At 40.2% G+C, this 12,845-nt stretch overlaps 1 protein-coding gene across 12 annotated transcripts in view; it reads left to right on the plus strand.

Annotated features, from left to right (window-relative positions):
• The window catches only part of BLM (BLM RecQ like helicase), an 85,926-nt gene that overhangs the window by 44,814 nt on the left and 28,267 nt on the right, over nt 1–12,845 (plus strand). For all 12 annotated transcript variants that reach the window (XR_014070466.1, XR_014070470.1, XR_014070467.1 and 9 more), the window contains 4 exons: nt 1,520–1,618; nt 1,835–1,983; nt 10,259–10,365; nt 11,870–12,030. Coding sequence is in view for 5 of the 12 variants with exons in the window: in XM_081546965.1 (XP_081403091.1) it covers nt 1,520–1,618; nt 1,835–1,983; nt 10,259–10,365; nt 11,870–12,030 (516 nt within the window). In the remaining 7 variants the exon portion in view is untranslated. The remainder of the gene's footprint in view (nt 1–1,519; nt 1,619–1,834; nt 1,984–10,258; nt 10,366–11,869; nt 12,031–12,845) is intronic.

Here is a 12,845-nt window from a genome sequence, read left to right on the forward strand (position 1 = left end):
ATCCTAGATTATCCATTTTCTTCATGTCTCTTTAAACAATTTCTATGTTTCATGATCTTGACAGCTGAGTGAAAGCCAGTTGTTTTGTGGGCTGTCACACAATTTGATTTTATGTTTCCTCTTGGTTAGATTTGCATTGTTCATTTTGGGGGGAATATCACAGAAGTGGTGATATGTTCTCAGTGCAGCCTATCAGGAGGCAATTTATGTCGTTTCATTCTATTATTGGTATTGTTAACTTCGATCACTTGGTTAATATGATGTTTCTGAAACTGTGTAAATATCCTATGTCTCATGAGACTTTCAGAGAAGGCAATGGCACCTCACTCCAGTACTCTTGCCTGGAAAAATCCCATGGACAGAGAAGCCTGCAGTCCATGGGGTCGCTGAGAGTTGGACACGACTGAGCGACTTCACTTTCACGCATTGGAGAAGGAAGTGGCAACCCACTCCAGTGTTCTTGCCTGGAGAATCCCAGGGATGGTGGACGGAGCCTGGTGGGCTGCCGTCTGTAGGGTCGCACAGAGTTGGACATGACTGAAGCAACTTAGCAGTAGCAGCAGCATGAGACTTTGACTTGAGTTTTATTGTCCCCACCAGTTGTTATTGTAGTGGGTGCCAAGTGATGATTCTTCTAATTTAATTAGTATTCTCCTGTAAGGACAAGCTTTCCATTTTACCCACGTATTTATTTTTATCAATATGAAATCATGAATTCTTAAGTTAATCAGTGGGTTATAATCAGTTACCATTGTGTGTTTTGATGTTTTAATTGTCCTAGGTTTGGCCAGTGGAAAAGCTCCATCGCACTGGCTTCTGTGTCCTTACAACATGTCTGTCAAGACGTGGGTGCCAGATATCGTCACTGCTACTGGGATGTCATTGTTTCTAGGCCCAGTTATGGACTGAGCTATGAAATATACGTACATACAGGCTTATATGTACAAGCCATGTATATATAGGCTTCCCTGGTAGCGCAGTGGTAAAGAATCCACCTGCCAGTGCAGGAGACATGAGACGCAGGTTCGATCCCTGGGTCTCGAAGATCTCCTGGAGGAGGAAATAGCAACCCACTCCAGTATTCTTGCCTGGGAAATCCCATGGACATAGGAGCCTGGTGGTCTACAGTCCGTGGGGTCACAGAGTTGGACTCAACTGAGCATGCACACATGTGTGTATATATTGTACATATGATTCCCCCAAACAACATGCACACATGTAACACGTCTGTAACCCTGTTACCAGTGTAAATGTGTGGCGGCTCCCAGATACACTGAGAAATTGTTTTAGAAGCACTGACCTAATACATAACTGTTTGCTAAATGTGGGTGAACATTCTAGAGTGTCTCATCTGCTATTTTCTATTACTTTTTCTAATTCAGTTCATAGGTTGAAATCAGAACCAATTTTATGTGGTTTTAATACAACTTAAGTCACAGTGGAACTTAAAGACAACCAGATCCTTACGGTGATGTGTTTAAATGGTTTTAAATGTCTGACTAACACACTTCCCGTCTAGGTCTGTGCAAGTAACAGGCTAATCTCTACTCTGGAGAATCTATATGAGAGGAGGCTCTTGGCACGTTTCGTCATTGATGAAGCGCACTGTGTGAGTCAGGTAAGTATCGTTCTCTATGTCTTGACACACCGGTGAATACACACCACCAACAGTATCTAGATCTTGAGTGCCGAGAGAAGAAAATGTTGATTGAATTATTCTGCTATTTCACTGAAGAATAATGTGGTTCTTAATATGTGTATTAAATGTATGCTTTATATAAAGAAGATCCGAGTAGTCTGAAAAGCAGTCGTTGTTTTTTTTTTTCCCAACTAGTGGGGACATGATTTTCGTCCAGATTACAAAAGAATGAATATTCTTCGCCAGAAGTTCCCTTCCGTTCCAGTGATGGCTCTCACTGCCACGGCCAACCCCCGGGTACAGAAGGACATACTCACTCAGCTGAAGATTCTCAGGCCTCAGGTGTAAGTTGTCGAAAGTTATTCATTTTAAAACCTGGGGGCCGTGGTTTCCCCGATTGTTGCACAATAGGGTCATTTGTGGAGTCTTCAAAAATCCCAGTGCCTGGGGTGCGTGCGTACTAAGTCACTTCAGTCGTATCCAACTCTTTGCGACCCTATGGATTGTAGCCCGCCAAGCTCCTCTGTCCGTGGGACTCCCCAGGCAAGAATACTGAAGTGGGCAGCTGTTTCCATCTCCAGGGTGTATTTCCATCTCCGATGCCAATTACATCAGGATTTGGGGAGCCGGGAGCCAAAATGTATTGTTGTTTTTTTTTTTTTAATTTTTTGAATTCCCAAGTGATTCCAATGTGCAGCAGAATTTGGGAACCAAGACCTTGGGGCTTTTATTCAATCACTGAAATTAAAACTCTTATCCCTGTACCAGTTTTGAAATTAGGGATAAAGTGCATGCCATACCTGTTAAACCTTAGGATGGTCTCAGTAATAAATTAGCTTTTATTTATCCAATTTTGGCTCCCATGCATCCTAGAACAGGGGACCCCAAACCAGGACCACAGACTACTACTAGACTGTGGCCTCTTAGGAACTAAACAGGCTGCACAGCAGGAGGTGAACAGTGGGCAAGCAAGCAAAGCTTCATCTGTAGTTACAGCCACTCCGCATTGCTCCCTTTACCTTCTGGGCTCCACCCCCTGTCAGATCAGCAGCAGCGTAATAAATGTAATGCGCTTGAATCCAGAAACGATCCCCTGCCCCCCAGCTCCTGTGGAAAAATCATCATCCAAGAAACCAGTCCCTGGTGCCAGAAAAGTTGGGTGGGGACTGCTGTCGTAGAGTGTATATAATGAAAGGGACAGACGTTACTGCTTTGTCATTTTCCTCTGAAGTCCCAACTATATCCAGGATGTTGAGAACAGTCCAGAAAGTATATGCAGCAGCTTTTTTTTTACTTCGTTTTCATCTCAACAGCAAAGTGCTTCTTCTTGCCACCAAATCCATAATTATTCAATAACAAAAGCTTCTATAAGAAAATATCCCCAGTATAGGTTGCACTGAATTGTTTTGTACCTCTGTATGACTTTGTAAAGACAAGTACATTCTCTGACAGGTTCCGTTTACTCAGCAAACATTTACTTAAACAGCTGTTGTCTACCAAGGTTAAAATATTTTTTCTTTCTAATTTATTACTGGGTGCTTTGAGATTGAGGAATATCTGAGGGAATAATGGCTACTAATGTATTGGGGTGAATTCTTAAAGCTTGGCTCACTTGGAAATAAAGAAAATAAGCTGGCACTATAACTATTATGATCAGTAAAGACAACAGCAGCATTTTGGTGGATTATAAGAACTCTTTAAGTGCCATATGTGGGGACGGATGTGAAGGTGGTATTAGTCACTCAGTCGTGTCCGACTCCTTGCAATTCCATGGACTGTAGCCGGCCAGGCTCCTCTGTCCTTGGAATTCTCCAGGCAAGAATACTGGAGTGAGTAGCATTCCCTTCTCCAGGGGATCTTCCCAACCCAAGGATCGAAGCTAGGTCTCCTGCATTACAGGCAGATTCTTCACCATCTGAGCCACGAGGGAAGCCCTAGTGTGAAGGGGTTTGAGATTAAGATAGCTTCAGAGACCTTTTGCAGATTAAACTGGCATTCATAAACCCAAGAATTTTAGAGTCTTCAGAATTTTGTGCAGGTCATCAGAAAAACTGGAATGCCATATTTTAATTTCACTTGCAGAGGACTGTTTATAAAATTTGGGACAAAAGAAGATCGTTTCTTCCATAATTGATTTATATTACATTTTGTATTTAAGATGCCTTATAAGGTTAGGTTCTAGTGAAGAACTCACATGCTGGAAATTTGCTTCTACAAGTCTTCCACTGGTTTATAAAATCCTTTTTAAAAAATAGGCAGTGTTTTTAGCATTTTTCCATCAATAGATACCAGATGCAATCTACTATTCTTTTAAATCAGTAATATTAATTGCCAAATGCCCATAATTAAGAGAAGTGATCTAAATTCAATTCACCTTTTGAATAGCTTTTTGGAAGTATCAAATCTGTCTTTTTTGAGTAAGCATTGCACATATAGGCTCAGAGGCAGACACCTCTAATATGTTCTCCCAAGGATGTGTGGGGGAGATCTTGGAAAAGTCATGGACTGTACATTCCCTGAGTCTAGCATGTGGTGCCCTGTGTATACTTGGCACTCGGTAAGAATGAATAAATGAAACATACGGAAGAATTTTGGTAAATGTGGGTAAAATATGAAAATTTGGGCAGGTCTGTTGACTCCTTTAATATATTTGGTGCTTCTATATTTGGGAGAATTTCAATCCCTGAGTTGGAAGTGAAAGATTTTAACCAACACTTTGTTACTTTTTTTTTTCGGATCTTCTTTTCTGCCCATAGACCCCTTGTTTGGATTAAATTTCCCCACTGCTGTGGTGTCATGGCCCTGGTGATGACAGGTGCCCCTAGGGTTGAAGCCATGGTCCCTGTTCTTCTCTCCTACTGCCAGTCTGTGATAACATTCTTCGTCTTTGGGAAATATGAGGATGGAAATAAAATTGATTGGCTTTATTCCTTTTCTTCAGGGCCTTATAATATGAACTGAGAAAGAAAAATAAGAGCTAGACATTTATGCAGTTAATATAACAAAGAATACTGTTTCTCTTTCAATTTCCCCATAGAATTTTACTCTAAGGTAATGTATTTTTATGCATGAAGTCTTATTGCTTACTCTGTTATATTTACCTGAAAGAAAAACATATATGTAAATTAATTGTCTTTTTAAAATTTCCTATAGTGAAATTTTCTTCCTAACTGAACAAATGAATTATATATAACATTAGTAGTACATGACTGATCAGAACAGCTTAAATACATTTTTTAAAACAATTCTTAGGGATAAATTTTGATGGGGAATGTGTAACTTAATGAGCTAGGACTTTTTCTCAGTACATTTATCTATGGATCAGTCAAGTCAGTTCATATTTCTTATTTTTAGAAGTATATTTTATAGCATTGAGAAATGTTGCTCATATAAGCATGTAGATGGGAATGGAAAGCATTTTATCCTAGCATTAATGCTCAGTTATTTGAATTCCTTCTGATATTTATGCCAAAATTATATAATGATCTGTCATCAAAAATTATTTGTAATGATCTCTCAGCTGACATCTCAATTAAGTCCTCCAAATTTTGTGAAAAGCAAAGAATTCGGAACCATCTGACTGGCAAAATAAGTCAGATCATTAGTTATTCACTTTACTTTTTCTGGGAAATATACCTTTAAAAATAGGCTTTACCAAACTTTTCTAATGGCTGTTAGATATCCATGTTACTCTTTTCATTCAAATGATTCCTTTATCCAGGAGTTGGAAAAATCAAAATGCTATTAGTTTCAGTACATCTTTTCTAGTATATTTTTGACATATGTTTTTATTCTGTGATATGCTTTTAAATAATAGTTTTGTCAGTTTTATGGCTGCCAATTAGCTCTTTCAAACAATGAGACATGACTACCATGAAACCTAATTGGCAAAGCCAATTTTCATTGCCAAAACAATTGGCCAAACTAGACTTACTTTCTTACGTTAAAAAAAAAAATTCTGACTTTGTTTTTCAAGTCACATAAACTACTTAGTACACATACATGCCCATGACAGTGCCTCAGTTCTAAAAGCAGCAAGAGCTGCGCACAAAGTGATTCCGTTTCCTGACATCACTTAGAATAACTAGAGCTTGACACACTGGACCTAATAATATTTACCATTTCAGTGTCTACACCAATATTCCCTTGGTGAAGATATTTTGGGATCCAAAGCTTTTTTAAAAAAAATATTGAGATACATTTGACACACCACCGAATTCACCCATTTAAAGTTAGAATTTACTGGTTTGTTTGTACTTTCACAGGTTGTGCACCCATCCCCCAAATCTAAGTTTAGAACATTTTTATCACCCCAAAAAGAAACCTAGTACTCAGTAGTCACCACCCATTCTCTCCTTCCTGTTTCTGCCCTGCTTCTTTCACTTAACATGTTTTCAGGGTTCATCTATGTTATAACATATATCAGAACTTCATTCCTTTAAAAAAAAAAAAATATTTATTTGACTGCGCTGACTCTTAGCTGCAGTATGCAGGATCTAGTTCCCCAACCAGGGATGGAACCTGGGGCCCCTGCATTGGGAGCATGGAGTTTTAGTCAGTAAACCACCTGAAATTCCTTCATTCCTTTTTATGGCATAATAATCTTTGTTGAATAGGCATTTCACATTTATTATCCACTTATCAATTGATGTGAAACATCCCATTTCCAACAAGCCAAGTAAGATTTGTTACATGTAATGAACTCTTTAAGAGATGTAACTTTTTCATTATAACAAATTGTGTAAATACAGTGGACCCTTGAGCAACATAGGTTTGAACATAGGTATATTAACCTTCCCATACATGTTTTTGTGTGTACCTATGTTTTCATTTCTCGTGGGTATATCCCTAGGAGTGGAATTGTTGGATCATATTGTAACTATTTTTAACCTTTTGAGAGCTTTCCAAAGTGGCTGCACCGTTTTTCATTCCCACCAGTGATATAGTGGATTCTGATTCCACTAGCATGTGCTTTTGTCTCCCCTTTTTTGACCTAAAACTTTTTTGTTTAATGCATAAAACACCGTTCTGAAATTAAAGTTTAGTGTAAAATGTAGGGGAAATCAATAAGGCCATTCTTGTGTATAATCATTTCGGCATTCCTATCGGTAGGGCAACTCATGCACCATTCCCAGCTTAAGCCCAAATCATATCAAGTTTTTAAATTATCTACATCATTTGTATTCCTGGGCAATTCTTTTTATGCCTAAATTTTATCAAGACTGCAGTTTCCTTTGCTGTGGCAGTGATTGTAAATAATTAATTGAGAACAATCAAAATAGTCTATGGGTGTATCAAGTCTCTCATGTACCGTCTTGCCACAGTCTGCCACACATTCTTCTGGCATCTCAAGCACTAAAAGATCTCTGAGTTTTTTGTACATATACATGATGTCTTAAGAGAGATGGTTTCAAAGTATTGTTTAGCAGTCGTCTCACAAGACGCCGTACGTAATGCGTTTCATGACAATAGGAATGAAAGAAGCCAGTTTCATAAAGTGAGCATCAACTTCTCTCCTGCCACCTCTGTCAGTGTATCTGAAATCAGATCATCCCAATAAAGGCCAGAATACATTTTTCCTGATATTGTACTTTACTCTTAACAGAAATGTGTAAAGCATTGAGAGACAGGAAGCCCTACCCAGGGTCTCTGGTACTTGGATTAAAGAAAATTGCACCTACACCCATACTACCTTTCAGTCGTTTTGTTTGGAGGTTTTTACATCTGGAACAATGCACATGGTAAAGTTTAGAATGGTGAAAAGTAAAGTTTGTTTTTCAAAAGTGAGAGACAATTGTAAAAGGGAAAAAATGGGGCAGGAATATCAAGCAGAAAGGGCTTCCCTAGTGGCTCAGCAGTAAAGACTCTGCCTGCCTTGCAGGAGATTTGGGTTCTATCCCTGGGTCAGGAATATCCCCTGGACAAGGAAATGGTAACCCACTCCAGTATTCTTGCCTGGAGAATCCAATGGACAGAGGAGCCTGGTGGGCTACAGTCCATGGATTCGCAAAAAGAGTCAGATACAACTTAGCGACTAAACGATGAGCAGAAAGTCCTGATTACCAGCATTCGCAGATCCATTTTTTCTTGTTTGTTTGCCTTTAATATTTGTTTATATATTTGGCTGTGTTGGGTCTTAGTTGTATCATGCAGGATCTTTTGTTGTGCTGTGCTAGGGCTCGGTAGTTGCAGCTCGAGGGCTTAGTTGCCCCACAGCGTGTGGGATCTTAGTTCCCCCACCAGGGATTGAACCCATGTCCCCTGCATTGGAAGGCAAATTCTTAACCACTGGACCACCAGGGAAGTCCCTCAGATCCATCTTTTAAGGGAAAATTCATACATGTGAAAACAGGATCTGGAAATTGATTCCTGTTAGATTATCTTCACTCATGTACCTTTAGAAAGTCTTTGTGAAAAAAAAAAAAGAAAGTCTTTGTGAACCCTTAGGGGTATACGTACCCCAAATTGAGACCACTGATTTGGAAGAAGTTGAACTGTGGATTAGAACTCTGAAAAGAGGTCTACAGTGGGAGTGAAATTGGAACTCACAGGTATGATATTTGGATGCTGTTTAAAGCAGTGAGAGTGCAGTCCCTGAAGAGGATAATACAGGGGAAGAAGAAGAGAAGAGCCAAGTATTTTGGGAGCTGATTCTCCTATAAGTCGGGAGAAGCCCCATGGTTGTGAGAGCTGATAGAGGTTTTGGTAAGGCTAGCAAACAGCAGAGAGTGACAAGGAAAGGTAAGAGAATGAGGTCTGACAGAAGACCAGGGCAGATACCAGATGCAGTTGATTTCTGCCGCCTACTGTGTGGCCATCTTATCTGCATAGCGGTCCCCTCAGGAACATGCCTGCCTCACATGTGAAGCATTCTTTAGTCCTAAAATTAAGTGTTTATCTTGATATCAATGGCAACCAAACCTGGACCCATCTAGCTAGGACTTAGATATAAAGACAGAAAGGCAGCGGTTTTAGTCGCTGTCTTTCATTCCTCTGATCCTCACCCCCTGTGTATAGACTACCTCCTTACCACAGGTTACTGCAGTTCATGATCTTTGTTCCTTTCCATCCACCCACGCACTGAGATGTCTTCATTCTCTAACCTTAACTCCTTAGTCATGTTCTCTCTCCTTCCTGGGGCCATGTTGGAACCTGGCGCAATTTCAGAGTCTCCCCAGGGCCAAGGACCCTATAACAATTTCATTATCCTTCTCCAGCTTCTCAAAGCTCTGATAAAGCAATTTTGGTCGAATGGTAATGGCAGAAGCCAGTTGGTTGGGGGCACTAGAGGATTCTGAGAAACCTGCCTTTGGAGGGAGAGAACAAAGTGGGATGCCAGCTGCAGTGGAACGTATGAAGGGTCAAGAGAAGCTTTTGTTTTCAGGATTGGAAGGTCCAGGTACATATACAGAGATAAAAGGGAAGAGTTCACAGAAGAGACTAGAGCACAGGAAAGGAGATAATGGAGAGGCAGAGCTCACAGAGGAGATAGGGGACATGGGAGACCAAGAGCGAAAGGCCAGAGGACGAAGAGCACATCCGTCTCAGAGTCAGTCACGTTCCCTCTGAGCACAGAGCAAAGGGCAGTGATCAGGGTCTGCAAAGTTCACCTCCTGGGGCCTTGCAGCCAGCTCTCCACTGTTGGTGTGCATTCGTGGCTAGTTGCTTCCATTGTGTCCGACTCTTCGCCACCCCATGGACTGTAGCCTACCAGGCTCTTCTGTCCATGGAATTCACCAGACAGGAATACTGAAGTGGGTTGCCATGCCCTCCTCCAGGAGATCTTCCCGACTCAGGGATCGAACCCACGTCCCTTGGCATCCCCTTCATTGGCAGGCAGGTTCTTTGCCACTAGCGCCACCTGGGAAGCCCCCACCCTTCTGTGCACAGTTAGAATTGGGGGATGTTGGTAGCCTAAAGTTATGTATGGTTTCTCTATGAATTTCTTCATCTTTTAAATAATGTTTTAACCATCTCTGCTTTTAATCTACCTTGTTTTTGGAAACTTGGCTCCTGTCTTTTCTGCATATTTTTTTCTTTTGCCTTCCTTCTGATTGTCATCAAGTCCCATAGGCATACCCTCCTTATCACCATTCTTAATCTTTAACCTAACTTCCAGCTGTGTTTTATTATATAAGTTGCCAGTAGTTATATTCACTTTAAGACAACTTGATGATTAGGTTTGCATTGTAGAAAACCAGTACTTAATTTTTTTTATTTTATAATTTTGTTCATTTACTTATTTTGGCAGTGCTGGGTCTTTGTTGCTGCGAGAACTTTTCTCTAGTTTTGGGGAGTGGGGGCAACTCTCTAGTTGAGTACGGGCTTCTCATTGCAATAGCTTCTCAATGTGGAGCACGGGCTCTAGGGTGCCTGAGCTTCAGTAGTTGCAGCTTCCAGGCTCCAGAGCATAGACTCAATAGCTGTGGCGCACGGGCTTGGTCGCTCCGAAGCACATGGGATCTTCTGGACCAGGGATCAAACCTGTGTCTCCCGCATCTGCAGGTAGATTCTTTATCACTGAGCCACCAGGGAAGCCCAATCAGTGTTCAGGTTTCGAAGGTGGCTAAACATATTTTCTCATAATAGCGAAATTTTATTGTTTCTGACTTCTTTTAGGTTTAGCATGAGCTTCAACAGACACAATCTAAAATACTATGTGTTACCCAAAAAACCTAAAAAGGTGGCATTTGATTGCTTAGAATGGATCAGAAAGCATCACCCACGTGAGTACAGCCTTGTGATGAATTATGTCTGGAAGTGATAAATGTCTTTTTAGTGCCACGGTTGAATATATAAAATTGCATATTAAGCATTTCTTTTCTCATGGTAGCGCTTACTTGCTGTTTATAGCACAGAATATTGCAACTCTCTCAGTTCTGAAAATTAGAAAATCTCATTTGGTTTGTTAGCAATAACCCCTAATAAAAAGCATATTAAATACCCCCTCCTACACACCTGTATTATTCGTGGTTTCAGTCTTTCTTCTGGCTGCTGTTGGTGTGTGAATTATGCAACTCTGTTCTAGCGCCTTCTCCCAAGTGTGTCTGCCTTTGAGTCCTGTTAACTAAAATGAGATTCCGAAATTCATGGTAGTTTTCCATGTAACGTCTTAGCTACTTTTCCATGGAGCATTTTTTGTTGTTGTTGTTGTTAAACATCTCTATTTTATTTTTTTGAATTAGCATACACATTTGTTTCAGTAAATCAAACAATACAGAGATAGATCAAGGAAAAAGTCAGTGATTTCCTTTTCCATCCCCCCCACCCCCACCACCCAGGGAGCTAATATAAATAGCCTTGTGTGTGTATCTGTATCTTTGGCTCTTCCACAGAGAGATGTCTTTTTCTTTACTGCCTTTTATTTTCCGATTTTTAAAAATAATGTGCATACAAACAGCAGTAAATATAATATAGTGAAGAGAATTTAGAAAGGAAGGAAAGAAAGAATGAAAAGACAAACCTTACCATAGGACAAGTTAACTTACTCTTACCATTTTGGCTTATTTCCTTCCAGTAATTTTTGTGTGTATTTTTCTTTCCATTAGCCTACTGTATATACAGTGTTTTCTACCCTTTACCTCTTTTAAACATTTTCTCATGTCTTTTTAAAAACTTAGAAAACACTGAATGGTTGCTTGTAATTTTCTTTCTTAATTATGTCCTATGTTGGCCCTTAAATTTTTTTTTTAATCTTAAAAACTATAGGGCCTTTCCTGGTGGTCCAGTGGTTAAGACTCTGCGCTTCCACCTGCAGGGAGCGAGGGTTTAATCCCTGGCTGGGGAACTAAGATCCTGCATGCTGCACAATGCGGCCAAAAACTGTAAACAGAACTTCTTAAATAAGTCCTTGGGTCACTTTATTTCTTCGATTTGTTTCCCAGAAGGAAACTGAGTCAAAAGGAAGGAGAATTTCTAAGGCTGTTGATACATATTACCATATGCTTTCTACAAGTCTGTGTAGGAGTGCCTTCCTATTGTATAGCCAGTGAGAAACAGAGCCAGGGTGCCTCTAGGTCCATTTGGAGGAACAGGATTGCAAGTCAAATCTTGTCATTTCCAGCACATGTTATTCCTTGCTTGATTTATTCTACCTATGTGATTCTCCTCTGCTGTCAGAAAACTGAAGGTCTATTTACAGTTCAGACAATTCTAAGAACATCATGTAAGTTACGTCATTGTTTATGTTACCTGTCCTCATTTCACAAGATTGTTTTGGTTTCTTGGCAGATGACTCAGGGATAATTTACTGCCTCTCCAGGCGAGAATGTGACACAATGGCTGAAACATTACAGAAGGATGGCCTTGCTGCCTTGGCTTATCACGCCGGCCTCAGTGACTCCGCCAGAGATGAAGTACAGCACAAGTGGATTAATCAGGATGGCTGCCAGGTAACATCACTTAACATAAAGGAAACAATATTTTACAGTATGTAAGCCACCTTGGATGGAAAATTGTTTTTACCTTAAAGGTAGTAAAACATCAAAATAAGGTGAATTTAAAAGGAGATCTTTGAGACATCTAAAGTTGCTTTTTCTTTCTTAAATTAAAAAAAAAAAATTTTTATTGGGATGTAATTCGCATACCATAAAATTCTCCCTCCCAAAGTTTACAAGTCAGTGGTTTTTAGTATATTCACAAGGTTGTGCAACCATTACCGCTGTGTAATTCCAGAACATTCCATCATCCCAGAAACAAACCACATATCCACTAGCCATCACTCCCCACCCCCCGGTTCACTAATCTGTTAACTACTATTAATCTGTCTCTGTAGAGTTTCCTATCCTGGACATTTCATACAAATGGAATCATACAGTATGCATTCTTCTGTGACAGATTTCTCTTGCTTAGCATGTTTTCAAAATTTATCCACATTGTAGTGTCTATCAGTACTTGACTCCTTTTTGTGTCTGGATAATATTCCATTGTATGAGGTACCACATTTGTTATCTCTTCATCAGTTGGAAGACATCTAGGTTTATCCACTGTTTTAACTCTTGTGAATAATGCTTCTGTGCAAGTTTTTGTGTAAACATATGTTCAGTTCTGTTGGGTAAATACCTAGGAGTGGAGGGACTACCCTGATGGTTCAATGGATAAGAATCCACCTACCAGTGCAGGGGACACGGGTTCCATCCCTGGTCTGGGAAGATTACACATGCCTCGGAGCAGCTAAGCCCATGCACCACAGCTACTGAGCCTGTGC

The sequence above is a fragment of the Giraffa tippelskirchi genome, chromosome 12 (genome assembly GCF_054371585.1).
Source record: "Giraffa tippelskirchi isolate mGirTip1 chromosome 12, T2T-mGirTip1v1.2.pri, whole genome shotgun sequence".
Taxonomy (NCBI): domain Eukaryota; kingdom Metazoa; phylum Chordata; class Mammalia; order Artiodactyla; family Giraffidae; genus Giraffa; species Giraffa tippelskirchi.